At 41.1% G+C, this 21,096-nt stretch overlaps 1 protein-coding gene across 2 annotated transcripts in view; it reads left to right on the top strand.

Moving 5' to 3' along the window:
- The window catches only part of Vmp1 (vacuole membrane protein 1), a 91,643-nt gene that overhangs the window by 32,685 nt on the left and 37,862 nt on the right, over positions 1 to 21,096 (top strand). For both annotated transcript variants that reach the window (XM_051158215.1, XM_051158216.1), the window contains exons 6-7: positions 3,301 to 3,468; positions 11,588 to 11,719. In XM_051158215.1, the coding sequence (XP_051014172.1) occupies positions 3,301 to 3,468; positions 11,588 to 11,719 (300 nt within the window). The remainder of the gene's footprint in view (positions 1 to 3,300; positions 3,469 to 11,587; positions 11,720 to 21,096) is intronic.

Below are 21,096 nucleotides of genomic sequence, written 5' to 3'. Positions count from 1 at the left end.
AAATGTCATGGTGTAGGCTACACATCGACTTGTGAAAATGAACAAAGGCCAGAGCTGAGTTGTTAGCCCAGCCCCTTGGCTTTCATTTTGTCTGCAAACCACATCTGCTTCCACGCTGAGTAATCGTGACTTAGTAGTGAGACTATGGGAAGTGTGTAGCACTTCTGAAGGAAGGAACAGAAAGGCTCTCACTGTGACCCCGGCTGCTCTGAAACTCCTTAAGTACACTGTGCCCAGATGGGGTTTCACAGATCTTGCTAGGTAGCTGGGGATAACAGACTTCTTGTCCTCTTGCCTCTGGGTGCTGGATTGCAGGCATGAGTCAGCACAACCACTTTACACTGTTGATGGAGCTCGGGGCCTGTGCTTGCGTTCAAGGCAGGCCTCTAGCAACCAAGCTGCTTCTCAGCCCTTAAAAGTCATCTGTAGGGAAAACATTCTGAAATTGGTGAGAATTTACTTTTTTAGAATCACCAAAATTAAAACTATATCAAGAAAGTTTATTTTAATGGGAAATATACTTAATTTATATTTTAATCTATGTTTTGGAATAGAGATGTCTGTCACATCCACATCCACAGCCCAGAGCTTGGAATTGGAAGGAATCTAGGCTTGCCAGGAAAGGGTTGCATCAATTAGCTTCACCAACTAGCTCCAAACCATTGCTACCGTACTTTCTGTTTTCACCACCACCACCCTTTTTTTTTTTTTTTTTTTAAGATTTATTTATTTATTATATATACAGTGCTTTGCCTGCGTGTACACCTGCAGGACAGAAGAAGACATCAGATCAGATTGTAGATGGTTGTGAGCCATCTACACAACCTGAATGGCCTAGGTCTCTGGATAAAAACTCAGAGACCTACTTCTCCACCCACTGTGCCTAACTGCAGTTACTATATTGGATTTGCTAGATGTCATTGTATCATTACTCTGGAGTTATTCAGAATATCTAAACTTATAACTCGATTTTTTTTTTTTTTTTATGTTTTCTTTTCGGTAGAATCAGAAAGTAATCCTTTTATCTCGCAATTGTGGCATCTATTTTCTACATATAATGTTAAAAACAAACAAACAACAAGTTTTAGTTTTCATGATTAAGCATGATTTTTAAAAAACCTGATTGAGGGTACCTGAGAGGACTTTTGGGGATTTTAGTATAATCTAAATATATAGTATTCATATCTGAAATTCCCAAAGAATAAAGACTTTTTTAATAAAAAAGGACAAAATAAAAATGTTCTTTTTAAAACTTGTAATATTTAAATCTTGAATATTGTTATATAAGCATTTCCAAGAATTAAAGCCCAAGAAAAAAGCAAAGTCCAAAAAGTAAAAAGATCAAATAGATTTTTAAGCATCTTTCTTAAAAATGAAATAATTCAGTAAACAAGCAAGTAGGTAAACAAACCTATAGGAGTTGGTTCCTAGCACACACATCAGGAGGCACAGCTGTCTGCAGCTGCAGAGGACTCAGATCTGGTTCGCAGCACTCACATGGTGCCTCACAACCATCCTTAACCCCAGCTCCAAGGTGCCCATCTCCCTCTTCTGGCCTCTTTGAACACTGGGCACATGTGGATGCATGCAGGCAAAATACTCATGTACATAGAATAAAAATAAGTATTTTGTCATCTTTGCAATAAGTAGGACCTCTTTAATATATTCTTTTAAGAATTATTTGTTTACAAGTACAGGTATTAGTGTACACATGGAAGTCTCAGGACACTAGTGGGGGCAGCTCTTTCCTTCTAGCTTTTAGTTTCAAGCAATGAGACTCAAGCCATAGGCTTGATGACAAGTGCCTTTACCCTTGGGACCATTCTGTATACTTCTGTATACTCCTGTAATACTTCATTTTCATCATTATATCTTATATAGTTGGCTTTTTTTTTTTAAGTTTTATGTATATATGTGTGACTACCCACCAGAAGAGGGCACCAGATCTCATATCAGATGGCTGTGAGCCACCATATGGTTGCTGGGAATTGAACTCAGGACCTCTGGAAGAGCAGATAGTGCTCCTAACCTCTGAGACATCTCTCCAGCCCCATAGCTGGCTTTTTAAATGACAAACTCATTTATTCTCTGACCTTAAAGGGCTTTGATACACAGTGACCACTTTTTTTTTTTTTTTTTAGGTTGAGTCACTTATGAAAAGCCAGTAGAAAAATCTTTGCTAGAAACCTTCATATTCAGAAGTTCACACAGTATGGACATTAATAAAGTTTCTGGGGGTGGGGATAAACCTGTTGTATAAGAGATCCTGGCTACTATATGTTATATAGTAATAGTCACCAATCTATGCTTAGGAATTCTGGAAATTGGGCTGAACTATCTCACCAACCCCTGTTTTTACCAAACCTATAGTTGATTTTCTGAATTATTTTACTTGTAATTGTGTATGCATGTGTGTACTCATGTGCGTGTGTACATGAGTGCAAGTGCCTACAGAAGCCAGGAAAGAGCATCAGATCCCCTGTACCTGGAGTTACAGGCATTTGTGAGCCATCTGAAGTGGGTGCGAGGAGCTGAAGTCAGCCCCTCTTAACTGCTGAGCCATCTCTCTAGCTCCCTGTAGTTGATTTTAATGCAGATTCCTCATCATGTGCAATTAGAAATCATTGGATATAAAAATTTATTGCAGGGGCTGGAGAGATGGCTCAGAGGTTAAGAGCACTGACTGTTCTTCCAGAGGTCCTGCGTTCAATTCCCAGCAACGACATGGTGGCTCACAACCATCTATAGTGAGATCTGGTGTCCTCTTCTGGTATGCAGGTGTATATGCAGGCAGAACACTGTATGAATAGTAAATAAATCTTTTAAAAAGCTTTTAAAAAAGAATTTATTGCATGTCTAAATATTAATTTGCTTAATAAGTTTTAATATTGAAAAGTATCACAAAATTGCTGCAGAAAAAACTTTTAAAAATAAAACTCATTGATAAGTGGTTTTATCCTTGTTTAGAAACTATTGGAAAGGGTAAGTGATATTCTCAAATTGCACCTAAAGGATAATGTTCTGAAAAAAAAAGGATAACATTCTGATAAGTAATTCTGGATAAATAATATACAGATCAATCAAAAAATGAGATAGGTTGCCTAGATCTGGCTCGGGGAATGTTGTTTTATCAAACTGCTTACTGCATCTTAAAATATGTCTTTTTGGTGGAATCCTGTTCTCTGAAAACACGGCTTTCCATGTGTGGCATAGTGATTAACATCATGTTGACGTGAGGTGCATCAAAACTCCTTTTTCATTAGTGTTTCTCATCAGAGGTTTCTTGCATTTGTTTTCCAGGGCCCACATATAGCTTCAGTTACATTAGCTGCTTATGAATGCAACTCAGTTAATTTCCCTGAGCCACCATACCCTGACCAGATTATCTGTCCAGTTGAAGAAGGCGCTGAGGGAGCGGTTTCTCTGTGGAGCATCATCTCAAAAGTCAGAATGGAGGCCTGTATGTGGGTAAGAGCTGCATGTTCATGTGTGCCTGAAACCAGCCTCACACGGCTAGCCATGTGCAGAGGAATGGCCATGTATTTCACTAATAGATTAAATAAGCATTGTGTTTGTGGAAAATTTATTTCATTTTCAGCATCGTTAGTGTGAAGGTCCGCCGTTTCTCTGTATAAGGGAAGCTTCCTAGCAGTGTTGATTTCAGACGGTAGCTATGTAGTGGTCCTGTGCTCAGTTGCTCTAGTCCTTCTCTTGGGAGTTAACATTTCAATGGCAAGTGTATTTTATCTTGGTTAGATTTTTGTTTCTATTTAAGTTTACTTAAGTGTTTCTTATTAAGGCATTCATCGTTTAATTCTTTAGCCCATTTAATTTATATTCCCTTACATTTTCTTTTTCTCAGTATTTTAGGAAATAAAAGCATGTAAAAGTCATATACAAATCTTCGCTCAGGTGCCAGCTACCCAGCCTGGCATCTTGAGTTTAGTCCCTGGAACACTCATATGGTAGGAGAGAAGCACTCTCCATCCGCTGTCCTCTGACCTCCACACCAGGGCACACCTGTGCACACACATACACCTGGGTGTGCAGACATGAATACACACAAACAAGTAAATAAAGTTTTATCTTAATTCCACCTTTAAGCCCAGCAGAGGCAGGTGGATCTGTGAGTTCGAGGCCAGCCTGATCTTCAGAGTGAGTTCCAGGACAGCTATGGCTGCATACAGAAACCCTAAGAAACAAACAAACGGGGTTGGGGATTTAGCCCAGTGGTAGAGCACTTGCTAGAGGCCCTGGGTTCAGTTCTCAGCTCTGGGGAAAAAAAAAAAAAAAAGAAACAAACTGCCAGGTGTCATGGCGAATGTCTTTAATCTCAGCACTCAGATTGCTGTGAGTTCGAGGCCAGCCTTGTCTACAAAGTGAGTCCAGGACAGCTAAGGCTGTACAGAGAAACAAACAAACTAAATAAATTCTTAATTCATTAAAGCAGCAGTTGGTACCATAACTTAGGAGAAGCAGGTTTGGTGGTGGTGGTGGTTGTTGTTGTTATTGTTTTGGTGTGGGTGTGGGTGTGTGTTGATGTGTATGGGTAGTTCTCCTGCATACATGGTGCATACTACTTGTGTACCTGGTACCTGTGTGGAGTTCAAAAGACCAACTCAGACCCCCAGAGCTGGAGTGTGAGCCGCCACGTAGGTTCTCTTCCTCTGGAAGAGATGTGCTCTTGGCCATAAACCTTCTCTCTGGCTGTGGAAGAGACAGTTTGTAAAGTTACATATTAATGCCTTTTCTTCCCAGGTGGCTCTGGAGATCAAAGGCTGAGCCTGGCATTTGCTAAGCGCAAGTACTCTTCCACAAAACTACATCCTCAGCCTAGCCACTGCGTTTTGCTTTGAAGAAATTATGAAGCAAATGCCATATGCTGAGTTTGTTGGTTATGAAAGGCAGGAAAAGTTGTCATGTTTCCTGTTGCTCTTTTATAAACACTGGAGACAGATTCATTATGCCAGTTGTATGTTTTATGGACTTGAAGAGATCATTATGAGAAATTATTATTAGAATAACAGAAAGCATTTGGAATGTGCTATAAAAGAGGCTACCTATACAGTTCCTTGTTTTTGTTCTTTCAAAAATTATTTATGTGGCTTGACTAATACTATTGCCAAAAAGAAAGCCTCCTTTAGGGCTGGCAGCCATTCCGGCTTTCTTCAACATCTTCTAGTGTGTGCTGTCTGAAGTGCTTCTTTGGCCAGGCTGCACGCCTGATCTAAGGCCTAGCATGATGACTTGCTTCCCCAAATACTGATTGCCTTCTGAAAAACAGAGGCTTTCTTTACATGTGTGTCCTCACAGTAGTCAGCACCAAGCTTTACCCGTGGTTCAGGATTTAAACTGTCTTTTGTCATATAAAAACCTTAGTACAAGCTGGGTGTGGTGGTGCACACCTTTAATCCCAACAGATGCAGGGAGGCAGAGGCAGGCGGATCACTGTGAGTTCAAGGCCAGCCTGGTCTACAAAGTGAGTACAGGACAGCCAAGGCTACACAGAGAAACCCTGTCTTAGAAAAAACAAAACAGCCGGGCGTGGTGGCGCACGCCTTTAATCCCAGCACTCGGGAGGCAGAGGCAGTTGGATCTCTGAGTTCGAGGCCAGCCTGGTCTACAAAGTGAGTCCAGGACAGCCAAGGCCACACAGAGAAACCCTGTCTCAAAAAACAAAACAAAACAAAAAACAACAACAAAAAAAAACCTTAGTACATATCAAATGTGGCTTTGGTTTTTCTTTTTGGTGGTTGTTTTGTTTTTGACACAAGTCTCATTATGGAGCCCTTAGCTGGCCTGGAACTCACAGAGAGCTGCCTGTTTCTGCTTGCTGAGGAGTAGGCTTAAAGGCATGCCCAGCTAGCACCAAGTTATTTTAAGTTGTCTTCAGTGTTTACAAGAGTCTTCTCACCAAATGTTGTTGCATAACGTGATACCCATGTTTGAAAGGTTGGAGTTAAATCTTTACATCACATGTGGGAATTAACCTAAATACATAAAAAACCTAAAACTGAGCTAAAACAATCCAACTTCTAGAAGAAAATATAAGGAAAAACATGCATGCTTCTGACTTTGGCAGTGGTTTCTTATAGTTCACAACAAAAGCGCGGGGGAAAGAAGACATAAAATGATGGGTGCTGTAGACCACGAAGAGATTGGGGAGATAACCCAGAGCAGAAGCGGCTGCCAGCTGTGCGGATGGGCTTTGAAGAGCTGTCACCCAGCAGTCACATTTTAAAAGGGTCAACGTGGGATGGGTTTTCATCCAGTGACAGAACACTTGCCTGGCATGTGCAGTGCCTTGGGTTCAAAAGCAAGGAGGGTGTCATACAGCAGTACCCACAGGCCAGGCGTGGTCGTGCCCAAGAGGCTAGGGCAGGAATATTGCCATGGGTTTGAGGCCACATGGACTACAGGGTCAAAGTAAGACCTCGTCTTGGAAAACCAATAATGTTACCAATATTAATGATGATAATAATGAAACAGTGGAACTAAGGGGCTTCCAGGATGTAAAGAAAATGGTGCAGTTTTTTTAGCTGCTATGTCCTATAGATTGGCAGAGAAATGCCTAAACCAAGAATGATCATATGACTGTCTTCTTTTTTTTTTTTTTTTTTAAGATTCATTTATTTATTTTATGTATGTGACTACTCTATCTGCATGTACACCTGCAAGCCAGAAGAGGGCACCAGATCTCACTATAGATGGCTGTGAGCCACCGTGTGGTTGCTGGGAACTGAACTCAGGACCTCTGGACCAGCAGTCAGTGCTCTTGTCCGCTGAGCCATCCCTCCAGCCCCCAATGACTGTCTGCTAATTCCACACCTACATAAATACCAGGAAGAAATGGGAAGAGTCAGACCCTCCAGCTTCACTGTTGACAGCATTCTCACCAGAGCGGGAGTGGGACTGCTACCCAGTGTTCCTCAGTGATTAAATAAACAAAGTGTGGGGCACGACAGTGGATACGGTGTGTTCTGTTAAGTGCTAAATATAGATCGGTGAAAGTACTCCTTAATATGAATAAAGATACTTAATATACATTTTTTTAAAAAAAGAATGAATGAATGAAAGAAAATACTCTACTAGGGCATGGAGAGATGGCTCAGTGGTCTTTGCTGCTCACAACCATCCTTACCTTCAGGTCCATCCGTGGGCACCAACGCACACCTGGCACACAGCCACACATGTAGGCAAACCACTTGTACACATAATTAAAATAAATAAATCTGAAAAAAGTAATAATAAAAAGAGAGAGGGCAGCAGAGGGGGAAAGCATATATAAATGCTACAGTGAAACCCATTACGTTGTATGCTATCTTGAATTTTTTTTAATTAATGCTTAATGAGAACAAAGTTCCCTCTTTTTTTTCTTTCTTTCTTTCTTTTTGTTTTTTGTTTTTTGCTTTTCGAGGCAGGGTTTCTCTGTGTACCCTTGGCTATCTTGGACTCGCTTTGTAGAGTTTCCTCTTTAGATGTGTGTGGGGTGGGGTGGGCGGGGGCCTATGTATCAGTGGTCACATGAGCCTGTAGAAGGCGTGGTGCTGGAGTTACCTGTGACTGTAAGTCACTCACCATGGGCGGTGGGGACTGAACTCTAGCAACAGGCACTTGTAACCACTGAGCCGTCCCTCCAGCCCCTGAGCACAGAGTTTCTATTTGAGGAAAAATATTAAAAGCAGTGATAACTACTTAACATTCTTAAATACAGTGAATGTTAGTGAATTATTAGTAGCACACAATCTTTTTTTTTTTAATCTTTGAAAAGCAGTTCCAGTGTTTGGAAGCCTGACTGAGAATGTAATGCAGCCTTGATTCATAGAATTTGCCTAATTTTAAAGTTTTTATATAATTTCCAGATTAAAATATCATTATAAACTTCACTATTTTGAATGTTGTATCAGTAAAGCCACTATCATCTTAGATGCCCCTATAGACTTCACTCTCATGGTGAGCACGTTGACTCTGCAAAGCAATTATCATTTATATCATGTCTAGGAAGTGCCTCACTTCTCCCATGTTCATACAGCCTTTGGAGCTCACAGAAGGAATTGCATGATAGGTTTGCTCGCTCAGCTGTCTTTCAGTTTGCATCTGTGTAATTGGGTACTGCTTTAGTGCAACAAATACCTGAGATAAAAAGGTTTTGGGTTTTTGTTGTTGTTGTTTGGTTTTGTTTGTTTGTTTGTTTTGTTTTTTTGTTTGTTTGTTTGTTTGTTTGCCTTGCAGTTTTGGGCATTCTAATCCATAACCATGGGCTCCGTTTGAAGCCTGAGGAAGACAGGGGATGCCAGGGGGGTATAGCATTGCTGTGAAAGCCTTGACTCCATTGGTGATTTCAAGTTTACTTTCCAAGCCTTTACCGCCTTAACCTCTCATGGTTGTATTTTGAATAGTTACTGAATAATGGTTTTGTGATTAAAGGATGTTAACATTCTAATAGTGTAAAACTATGGATTCCAGGAGGTCTGTGATCCAGACTCACACCATTAAACCTAACATTTCTTGATTGTAAGACCGCAATTCTGCTTGTGCATCTATGTGACAGAACTTTTTCCAGTACATGAAACGTATTTCTTCTCCCCAAACCTTTGAATAAAAATAACACACTAAGGAGGTACTGTGCTTATCACTTTGTTCTCATGTTTTGTGTTCATTAATTAAACTCTCACCAGTCCCAGAAGCAAGAGCATCATGGTAGTGGTTACAAGAATTGCTTGTCTTTTCTTTTTTACTTTGTTGCTTTTAGTACTGAGGGATCATTTGTCTTTTTCTTACAATAAAAGAAAACTTCCTTTATTTTAATTCCTCCTTTTCCTTTTAATTAAATCTGGACTAACATTTTTATTTATAAATAAACAATTACAAAGGGATTTTAGAGCCAGTAGATGGTTCACTTGCCATCCAGCTCAGTGCTCTGAATTTGATCCCCAAGGACGCATAGCCTCCATAAATTAAAAAGGAATTAGAAAACTATCGTCATCTCCATCATCAGTAGTAGTAGTATTGAGACAAGGTCTCATGCGTGCCAGACCAGCCTTGAACTCATGCTGCAGCCAAGGTTGACTTTGAATGTCTGATCTTCCTGTCTCCATCTCCCAAGTGCTGGGATAATAGGCATTTGTCAGTTTATGCCGTGTGGGGGGTCAAACCCAGGGCTTCGTGCATGCGAGGCAAGCACTTTACCAAGTAAGCTTACAGCCTCAGCACTAAAAGAACTGTGGAAGCCTGAGTCCTCGGTGCCCAATTTGGGGTGACTACCTTTGTATCTAGAGCGTCAGGTTCTTGAGAACATGCCTGGATGAGTATTCTTTTATTTAATTGTACAATAGCTGAACGCAGGCATGATCACCATTCTTTTCTACAAACATTTCTACAGAAGCTATTAAAACATGAATCGCTGTGGTCAGCTCCTTGGCCTGTGATTTCTCTCCATTCCATTATGCTACTTCCTTGCCAGCTTTAGGGAAATTTGTCACAAGTTTGAATCAGATGATTGCTGCCAGAATTGTTGACATTTGACTTTACATCTGAACTTAGAGAAGTTCACATTTTAACTAACATGTTACAATGACCTTTTCTTCTACTTTCTGTTATGGAAAAGTTCTAAAAGTTCCCCAAAAGCATAGAAAGAAATAAAATGAACTTAATGTACTTTTACCAAACTTCAATTAATGTTTATGTTCATCTGTCTTGGCTGACTCTGTTACTTAGAGCAAATCCCACACATTTTATCTGTGAATTTATTACCCTTCAAGTCTAAATAAATAGACCATAAAAAATTAGTAGTGGTCTCTTAAAGTCATCTACTTAATGGTTAAGTTTTCTTAGCTGTTAACTTTCCTTTCTAAACTTGTTCATTGATTAAAAGAGTTTGTCAGTTTCTCATAGCCTGATTTTACTGGCCTTGCTCTGGTTGTGAGCTTTGTGGTTTGGTTTTAGTCTTTTATTGAGACAGGATTTCTCTGTAGATCTGGCTATCAGATACTCACTGTGTAGCCCAGGCTGTCCTAGAACTCAAAGAGCTCCACCTGCTGCTGTGTGGATTGGAGGTGGTGTGCTCCTCCATGCCCAGTGTAAGTTACGTTTTTTGTTTTTGTTTTTAAACAGGAATAGCTTTGTGTGTTTCTGTCACAAAGTGCAGTAATGTCTCATTTGTGACATTAACACCAGTGGTATTTCCTTATATATATTTATTATTTACTAGTATTCATAAAAATAGTATTCCAAATATATCATTTTTTCTTTTGTTATTAGTTAAAATAGCTTTTTCTCCTCTGAGACTTAACTCTGCTGCCCATGCTGTCCTCAAACTCGTTTTCAACCTTATAAGCACGGACTTGCAGTCATGTGCCTCCATCTGTAGTTAGAAAGAGTTCATAGAAGAGATATCCTCGTCACTAGTTTGGTTGCCCTGCCTGCATGTACACCTGCAGGCCAGAAAAGGGCAGCAGATCACATTATAGATGGTTGTGAGCCACCATGTGGTTGCTGGGAACTGAACTCAGACCTCTGGAAGAGCAGACAGTGCTCTTAACCACTGAGCCATCTCTCCAGCCCCTTCAGTATTGGTTTTCCTTTTTGTTTGTTTGTTTGGTTGGTTGGTTGTTGGTTTGGTTTGATTTTGGTTTTTCAGGACAGGGTTTCTCTGTGTAGCCTTGGCTTCCTGGAATTGCTTTGTAGACCAGACTGTCCTTGAACCCACAGAGATCTGCCTGCCTCGGCCTGATGAGTGCTACAATTAAAAGAGTATGTTATCATACTTGGCTCACTTTAAAAAACAAAAAACAAACAAACAAAAACCTCTTTATTGATTCTTTATTTCACATCATGCACCCCAATCCCGTTCATCACCCTATCCCCTTGTATCCTTCCTCAGCCCTTGCACCCTCAACCCCCCCATAAGAAAATAAAAAGCACACAAAAAGTAAACAAAACATAGGAAACGTCTTGTCATGGAAGCTGAATTATGTCTCAGTGTGTCCCACAGTCCACACATCTTCACACGTGAGAGTTCACTGCAATGAGTCATTACCCATCTGCTGTTGAGGTTTTGGGGGCCTTTAAAAGAAATGAAGGAAGGATTAAAGCATGAGATTAAATTAAAGCATAAGATTAAAACCTCTGAACTGTATTGGAGAGTTGTAACCTGGCTGTACCTGTGATTTCACTTGCTTACTTGGAGGGCTTTATTTTGTTTGCTTTTGAGATTTTACTTTGTAGTCCAAGCTAACCCAAGATCAAGCTTCTGATCTTCCTGCCTTCTAACTGATGGCAACTTTCTTCTTATCATTTGCATTAAAAAAAAAAAAAGTGATGGGAGCACTAAGCAAACCCCCAGAACCTAAGGAAAGACGCTATGTTGAGTATGTGGCAAGGAGTGACTCAGAGTCTGCTTATTCTTTTAGCTGGCTTACAAGTCAGAAGTAGGGCTATGGTTCAGACGCCGAAACTTTTGATTTTTGCAGCATATGTATACAGTATACATCAAAATACTTTTGGAAATATGGAAAATATAATTTGATCTGTTGTGTCACTGTGCTGAAAACCTCATAGTAAGTGGGTGTTTTGCTTTTTCATGCAGGGTATTGGTACAGCCATTGGAGAGCTGCCTCCGTATTTCATGGCCAGGGCAGCTCGCCTCTCAGGAGCTGAACCAGATGATGAAGAGTATCAGGAATTTGAAGAAATGCTGGAACATGCAGAGAGCGCACAAGTAAGAGCAGTAAGGGGAAATGGAACGCTGATCCCTGACTCAGCTAATGCTAAGGCAGAATGGTTAGGAGTTGCTGAGCAAAAGGAAACTGCCAAAGTGAAAACAAAACAAAATATGGCCCGGGACAGGATATGCAGAAATACTGAAAGTAAAAAATGATAAATACATTCTGGGAGTACAGGTTCCTGATGCATCACCACGGCATGCATGGAACCCTGGGTACTTTGAGGAAGGGGAGAAGCCGAAATATACCCTTTGTCAATGGGTTTTTCCTAAACTAGTAGCAAAAAGATAAAAAGCCACTTTTTTCTCCCCTAGGAACTCATAAATGTCACCTATTTGCTTCAAAGAGAGAGAGAGAGAGAGAGAGAGAGAGTATGTGTGTGTGTGTGCGCGCGCGCGTGCTCCATGCTCACACCCAAGGTATTTTTGGGTGTAAATAGCTGAGTCTTGTTTATTTCTTGATAAAGTACAATTTTGTAGCAGAAGGTATTCTTGGACTCATACGGATTGCAGATGTGAGTATTGCAGCTAACTCTGGCTGTCTCTCTGATAGCCATTTCCTCCTGGAAAACAGCCTTGGGACTTCGTCCTCATGTGAAAACACACAATGCTTTAAGCTACTAAAATGTTTGCTGTTGTATATAAACATGGTGTCATGTTCTTAGTTATGGAAGCATGAGACTAGGAAGCAGCTTGTGTTGTTAAACTTGACAGTATTACTTTATAGGCATTGAACAATTCAAATTAGCCCTTCTTTACCTTTGAATGTTCCAGAGAGTGTCCTCAAAATGGACAGAGTAAGCCTAAATTCCTAAGTAAAAAACCAAATTCCAGGCTTAGATAAGCTGTGGTAATTGATTAAGGCTTTTTTCTTTTCTTTTTGGTTTTGGTTTTTCAAGACAGGGTTTCTCTGTGTAGCCCTGGCTGTCTTGGACTCACTTTGTGACCAGGCTGGCCTCGAACTCACAGAGATCCACCTGCCTCTGCCTCCTGAGTACTGGGATTACAGGTTTGAGACAGCCTACGTGCCAATCTCAGTGTTACGGGGTGTCATTTTATTCATAGGAAAACACCTTAGAACAATGGTAAGAGGAAGCTCAGATTGGCCTTAGAAAACACTGCAGTGACCATTGTGCAAAGTGACCTCTTCTTGCTCTCTCTCTGTACAGTTGTGTCTGACAGACCTAGTTTGGATGAGGTTGAGAACTTTGATAATTTCAAATAGAAGGAAACAGAAACCTAGTAAAATAATCTTGTTTCCAAAAGAAAAAACCCAACAGGAAAGCATGGGAGAGAAATGAAAATCATTTGCCTTACTTGATTTTGGAAGGCATTTTCAGGTGTTTTCAGGCTTCTGGTGTTGGCATGAGAGTGGCAGTGCCCTTCTGAGGCTTTAGTTTTTTATGTTTGTTTATTTAATTTGGGGGTGGGAGTGATGTGTGTCATTGTGCCTATGTGCAGATCAACGGGCAGCCTGACTGCCTTCCCCTGAGTGGGTCCAAGAGCTCACACGCAGTCCTCAGGCTTGGTAGCTAGCACCCTTACCTGCTGAGCCGTCTCACTGACCTAAGACAGGGTCTCTTACTTGTCCTGCAGCTCACCAGGTAGGCTAATTGGCTGCCCAGTGAACCCCAGGGTCTACTTGTCTGGACCTCCCTAGCACTGGGGTTGCAGGTATGAACCCCCATACTGAGCTTTCACATGAGTGCTGAGGAGCTTCGTGCTTGCAGCATGTCTTCTGCCGGCTTTACCGCTTGAGCTGTCTCCCCATCTCTGGGTTATTTTAAAGTAGGAATTGTTATATTGTCAGTTATCTGATTAACTGAATAACATAACCACCCTATTAATGGTTAATGTTCCAAACAAGAGCTCCTATCTGTTGTGCTCGTGGACATGCTGAGTGCCTTGTCTCTATAAAATACTTTTCAGAGATCTTGTCTGCACCGCTCCCGACATCGGCGAGACCAGCAGACTATGACTCATTTCATTCTTGGCAATTTTTATTTATGGATAATGCATTTCATACGCTTATTGCCCTTGAAACGCTCGGTTTCAAGAACTCAGACCTGCAATATGATGAAATAACACAGTAGTCATGCTTTGTCTTTTGTCTATAATTGGAGTTCTTGAAGACTCCAACCAGTTAGTCTTTACTTACCCACTGAGAACGTAATAGTCTTCCGTGCTTCTCGTACGGCCCTGGTTATTTGTGCTGCTTCTGACCGGACCTTTCTAACTCGGCTTCAGCTTTCTTAGATAAGGTACAATGGGGTGTTTTTGTCCTTCTTGGCTTGATGCCAGTAATTACAAACATGATTTTAGGATAAACTATACATTTTTTACTCCCTAACTTCATGCTTACTAATCTTGAAAGTGAATAAAGCAAACTATATGTATTCTATTTCGTGTCTGTTTCATGTCCTTTAAATCAGAAGTTACATACCTTTGCCTCCTCCTTCTTGCTGTGCTAACGGTTGAATCCAGGGCCTTGTTCACTGTTGGACAGATACTTTACCACTGAGCTACCTCCCAGCCTGCTGGCTCTGTAAGAACATTCTGTTTAAATGCTTACTCAAAGTGCAGTTGTATTGTCTGTTGCCATACAAACTAGAAAATAAACTAGTAAAACAATAAGAAAAAAATATTAACTTGTACATGATAACAATGGTTTTCTTACTAATTTTTTCTAAAAAATCAATAAAAAACCTGTGTATTAAACAGTTGACTAAATCACCTTGCCACACTGAACTAAAGAGGTACCTTTCCTGATTTTCTAGTGGTGTGTTGTTTCGGGTGGTTCTGCAACTTTATTTGAGGTTCAGCAGGTTAGTTCTCATCCACACTGACTGGCTGTAGAGTTTGAATGTGGTAACAAAGAGGTTGCCAATGTGCATAGCTTGTTCCGTGAGCCCTCATCCTCATCACTTTGGGCAAACGTACATGGGTGCGGCATGCAACGTTCCTTATTCCTTTAACCCAGCTGACTTTAGTGCTTCTGCCATCAGTGCGCACGTTGTGCCTTCCCATCTCCTCCAGTTTCCAGAGTTCTTTGATTGTATGAAGGCCAGGCTTCCTAGAGCCGACTCCATGTTTTGTGAATGCTGAGTGTATGTTCTTGGGCCACCACCTTATTGATGGCAGAACAGCTCTTCTTTTTGCCATCCTCTTGGTGGGAGCCATTCTGCTGGCTGGGCACAGGGGTCCCATTTTGTTTTCAGTAGACAAAATATTTTACTGTATTACCCAGGTTGGATCCAAACTCTTGGTTTCAATTAAATCTCCTACTTTCTTTCTCTAGTAGCTGGTGGTATTATTCCAGTGCACCTGGCTTATCCCTGATGTGAGTAAGGAATCACACTCAAGAGCACAGGGCCAGTCAGGAGCAGTGGAGCATGCCTGTAATCCCAGCACTCAGGCGGGTGAGGGTGCAGAGGCAGATGTGAGTTAGAGCCTGATCTACAAGCCAGGACAGCCAGGGCTACACAGAGAAACTCTGTCTCTTAAAAACAAAAGCAGAAACAAACAAAAAGAACATAGGGCTAGTGAATAACACAGTCAAAGTCCAAGCCCATTTTCTGGCTCTGGAGATTAACATCGTGTTTACCAATTTTCACTCTGCTTAATGCTATGAAAGATGAAGAGCTAGGGGCTGGAGAAGCAGCTCAGTAGTTAACAGCACTTCCTGTTCGTACAGAGGTCCCCTGATCATTTCCCAACACCTACATTAAGCATTTCTCAGCTACCTGTAACTCTAACTCCGGGGAATCCAATCAAGACCAATGTGGGCTAAATACTAAGACCCTATCTCAGAAAACAAAATGTGAAATAAAATCCTTAAGCATTAAAATAATTCTATATATGATGTGATGTAGGATCCTAATTTCTCTCCATAAGAGGTTATTTTTCTGACACTTCTTCCAAATGAATTTTAGTTTTACTTTGCTGTGGTCTAGGGCTTACTCCAAGCCTTGCACGTGCTGATTGAGTACTCTGTTACTAAGCTTTAACCCTCAGCCCTCTTCTTTGTTATTTATTTTGAGATGATGGCACACTAGTTGCCCAGGCCGGCCTCCACCTCACTGGGTAGCCCTGGCAGGCCTTGGACCTGCTTTCTTTCTGCCTCAGACTCCTGAGTAGCAGGGATTACAACCCTTTACCACCAGCCTGACTTCCAGATGATTTAATTTTGTCTCACATTGTGGCTAAGTAAACATTTATGGCGTAGTCTAGACATGCTAGTCCGGTCTACCTTCCATAATGCAGTCTTTGTGGTGGTTTAAAAGTTCTTCAGCCGTCGCAGGAGAATGACCGCATTGAGCAGAACTTGTTCATTGGATACATATAAAACTTCTAGTCTGATAGGAACAGTTAACAGGGAGAAGAGGAGCAAAGTAAAGCGAACAGCTGAAAAACGTTATTTAAAAATCGTCTGAAATCTGTTTTGTTTTGTTTTTAGTTCTTGAAGGTAAAGTACGTTAGTGACATAAATTTATCAGAAGGAAGTCTAAATAAATGTGCGTGCACACAAAACCTTGGCACGAGATGGTTTGTCATGTGCTCTCCAAGTGGATTAAAGGGAACATGTAGACTTTATTAGGAAATTGTTGCTCAGTAACAGTGTTCACACTGTATATTTACTTAAATTCTACTTCTGAGTGATGTTTGGACTTCATGTAATAGCTGTTGTGAGAGAAAGAACATTAAGTGTTGACTTATATTTCAATTCCTAATAATTACCTCATTTATTTTGGGAGTACTATATTGAGATTAGCTGGTGTTTTTCCACTAAACTGACTTCCTTTTGCTCCTGGATTTCTTTTCTTTTCCTTTAAAAAAAAAAAAAAAAAAAAAAAGATTTATTTACTTTTATTATGTATACAGTGCTCTGCCTGCATGTACACCTGCAGGCCAGAAGAGGGCATCAGATCACATTACAGATGGCTGTGAGCCACCATGTGGTTGCTTGGAATTGAACTCAGGACCCCTGAAAGAGTAGTCAGTGCTCTTAACCTCTGAGCCATCTCTCCAGCCAACTCCTGGCTTTCTCTCCTGTTCTTTCTCTGTATCTGTGGGAGTAGGCATTAGTAAGTGTAGCTTTCAGTGGGCCTTGAACATCCAGTGTTTCAAAAGTTAAGTTCTAAGTTAGGTTGGGTATGTTGGTCTGAATGTAACCCTGCTGGTGTTGAGGAGTCTAAGGCAAAAGGATCACAAGTTCAAGGCCAACCTAGGCATCTTAGTGAGACCCCATCTCAAAATAAAAAGTCTAGGGTGGAGTGCTACTTGACACACAAGAACAAAGATCTGTGTTCAGTGCCAGTTCAGTGCTTTCTTGTCCCAAGTTATATTCTAGATGGCTCTTCATGTGCTTTGTGAACAATTTCATACAAGATTTTATCACTCTCTCTATGATCATCCGTTTATCCTTTGTTCCTCGCATCTGTAACTTGTTTTGTAATTATTTATCTGTATTATATAGGTATTTTGCCTCCAGGTATATCTGTGCACCACATGGGAGCCAGGTACCCAGAGAGGCCAGAACAGGGTGTTAGATACCCTGGAACTAAAGTTACAAAACATGGGGCTGGAGAGATGGCTTAGTGGTTAAAAGCACTGACTGCTCTCCCAGAGGACCTGAGTTCAAATGCCAGCACCCACATGGCAGCTCACAACTGTCTGTAACTTCACAATCTGATACCCTCACTCAGACACACATGCAGGCAAAACACCAATGCACATAAAATAAAAAAATAAATAAAAAATAAAATAAAGTTACAAAACATTTTTAAAGACAAGACATTTTTTGGTTTTGGGATTTTTGAGATGCATATAGTACACCTTTAAAAAAAAAAGTGGGTCCTGGCAATTGAGCCTCTGAGCCATCTCTCGAAGCCCCATCTGTAACCTTATTGTCATCCTTATAGTTGCCTCAAGTTAAAATTCGGCTTTTTTCAGTTCATTCCCCAGTACCAAGAACATGAACGTTGCTGTGAGATGACCCTGACTTGTCCAGGTCCAGAGCAGTTCCACTTCACCCCCACTTATTTTTAAAAACATGACTAAAAATTAATCATTAGTTAATAAGTTGTTTTATGGCTTACAAAAAATAGAGTATTTCCAAAAATTCCAAATAATGGCACTCAGATATCACAAAATAAAACTTAAAAAGAAAAACTGTGTTGGCACACAGGTGCTGGGCATAAGTTTCATTAGGGAGAGAACATTAACCCTGGACAAAGGAAACACATGCATTTGATATCAAGCCAATAACTTAAAAGTGATGACGTCTTTTCTGTGTGTTCTGCACCCTGTATTGTTACATTCAGAGTTATAATTCAGTATACAGCAACACAGTAACTTTACATTCTGTACCTGTACTGTGTATACTTGATTACTCACTGACTTCCTTAAATCTACTCCGTAAAAAAATGTAACCACAAGCCCCCCTGCTTTTAAAATAAATGTTTAAAAACTTAGACTGCTCGCTGGGCGTGGTGGCGCACGCCTTTAATCCCAGAACTCGGGAGGCAGAGGCACGCGGATCGCTGTGAGTTTGAGGCCAGCCTGGTCTACAAAGTGAGTCTAGGACAACCAAGGCTACACAGAGAAACCCTGTCTCGGAAAAAACAACAACAACAACAAAAACCTTAGACTGATTAACTACAAAATATATTCAGATACAGACTCGATCTTGAGTTCTGTTTCTGTTTGTCTCTGCCCAGTGACGCTGCAAAAACTCCCGATCCCAAAGACCTATCCCCGACTGAGCCGGTCTGTAGCAGAGAGAGAGACTGCTTAGCAATTGAGAGCACTAGTCTCTTCCAGACTGTCTGAGATCAGTCCCTATTACCCTAATGACTGCTAACAACCTCCGAGAACTCCAGCTCCAGGAGCTCTCACGCGCTCATCATCTGGCTTCCTTGGGCACTGTGATGTAGTCATCTAGCTTTCTGGAAACTCAAGCAAGTTGCAAGTTTGAAGCTAACCTGTGGTAGGATGACACCCTGTCTAAAATAAAGCATTTTTAAGTAGAGAGATGATCCGGTGGTTAAGAGCACCGGCTGCTCTTTCAGGATCAATTTCCAGCACCACGCAGTAGCTCACAACAGCTGATAACTCATTTGCAGGGTATTCAATACCCTCTTCTGGCCTCCGAGGCAACTGGCACATAAGTGGTACACAGAAATGACTCAGTGGTTAAGGGCACAGATTGCTCCTTCATGAGGACTCATGTTCGATTCCCAGTGCCCTCATTGTGGCTCACAGCCATCTGTTCCTCCAGTTCTTGGTGATCCAACACCTTCTTCTGGCCTGTTCAATTACCAGACACACAGATGGTACACATACATACATGTAGGCAAAATAATCATACATGTAATATAAAGTAGATTTTTAAAAAGGGAAACGCATACAGGCAAAAATAAAATAAAAATTGAAAAACAATAACAGAGCCAACAGAGCCAGGCAGTGTTGCGGCCGGCTTTTGATCCTAGCACTTGGGAGGCAGTGGCAAATGGATCTCTGTGAGTTTCCCCTTAAAGATTGATTTATTTATTTATCTATTTATTTATTTATTATGTATACAGTGCTCTGCCTGCATGTACATCTGCAGGCCAGAAGAAGGAAGGCATCAGATGACATTACAGGTGGATGTGAGCCATGTGGTTGCTGGGAATTGAACTAAGGACTGCTCTGGAAGAGTAGTCAGTGCTCTTAACTGCTGAGCCATCCCTCCAGCCCCCTCTAGTGGCTTCTTTTTTGTTTGTTTATTTGTTTTTTGAGACAGGGTCTCTCTGTGTATCCTTGGCTGTCCTGGAACTTTATAGAACAGGGTGGCCTCGAACTCACAGCAGTCTGCCTGCCTCTGCCTCCCGAGTGCTGGAATTAAAGGTGTGCATCACCACTGCCCGGCTTCTAGTGGCTTCTTAATTGGCTTGTTCTTTACTAATTTTTACCCTAATTTTTTTTCCCATACTAACCAAAAAAACAAAACAAAACAAACCTTTCTGAACAGTACCCTGCTCGTGGAATTCTGCTGCTCTGTTGGTAGAGCTCTCACCTAATGCTGACAGGAGACACATGCAGTCCTGCCACACAGGAGGTGGGAACAGGAAGCTCAGAAACTCATTCTCTACTACATAAAGCTTGAGACAGCCTGGCCGTCAAAAGAAAAAAGAACTTGACTATTCAGAAATACTTAGCTTTTGCTCAAATTGTATACATTGTGGAATCCAGGCCATGTGACACTTTCCTTGGCCCAACCCCACAAAAACATTCTTATGGCTCGCTAGCAGTTTTTTACAGGCTACATTGATTTTTGTTTTGTTGTTGTTTATTTGCTCATGTTCAATGCTTGGCTTGAACCTACACTAGGAACCTTCTGTCATTGAGCTACACAGTGTCCAGTTTGCTAGAACACCTGTCTAACGCATGTCAGATTCCTTCCAAGATAAAGAACTCTACAGTTTAAGTCCAGAACTTGCTGCTCTTAGAAAATAAACCCTGATAATTTATTAACTTGTAAAATCATTACCGCTGCTCTGATTAATTAAAATAACTCACCTCCCTTCCCTGCCCCCGGATGTAGCTCTTTCCCATATCCCAAGGATATCCTATCCATAGTTGAGCTGCGTGTGTCAGCCTGCCCCTGCTTACCTATCAAGTTCCAGTGCTGGGCTTCTCTGGGGTCTCATATGTGATTGGTAGTTCAGTTAATTGGAATATTTTGTTTGTTTCAGACGGCTTCTCACTGTGTGGGCCTGGAACTCACTATGTAGACTGAGAGTTCCTTGAATTCACAGAGATCTATCTGCCTCTGTCCCTGCCCAACAAATGTTGGAATGAAAGGCCCGAACCACCATGCCAAACAATTGTTGTTGGTGTCTTATATATCCCTGTATAGCCCAGGGCAAGTTCCTCGGTCTTTCTGCCTTAACTTCCCAAGGCTGGCATTTGCCACCATACCTGGCTACGGCTGGGGCCTTTCTTCCTGAAATAATATTCTAAATTTTGGCTTTAGGATTTTTAAAAATATGTATTTGAGCTTTGTCTGTGTGTATATATGTGTACCATTTGCATGCCTGATATTCTCAGAAGGTAGGAAAGGACTTTGGATCTCCTAAAACTAGAGTTATGGCTGGTTGTGAGCCACCATGAGGATGCTGGGAGTCAAAACCAGGTCCTCTGGAAGAGCAGCAAGTGCTCTTTACCACTGAGCCATCTCTCCAGTCCCTTGGAGTTTTAATTCATATTGAATAAAACAACTTTTGTAACTTAATGATTGTGTGCTTAAGCATGCTCCAGGGTCCTAGTTTGAACAACCATCCCTAAGATTGAAGAAACATGAAAATTCTTACAACAGTAATTTGTTGGATTCT

The sequence above is a fragment of the Acomys russatus genome, chromosome 16 (assembly GCF_903995435.1).
Source record: "Acomys russatus chromosome 16, mAcoRus1.1, whole genome shotgun sequence".
NCBI lineage: Eukaryota > Metazoa > Chordata > Mammalia > Rodentia > Muridae > Acomys > Acomys russatus.
This window is presented reverse-complemented; position numbering and strand designations above follow the sequence as displayed.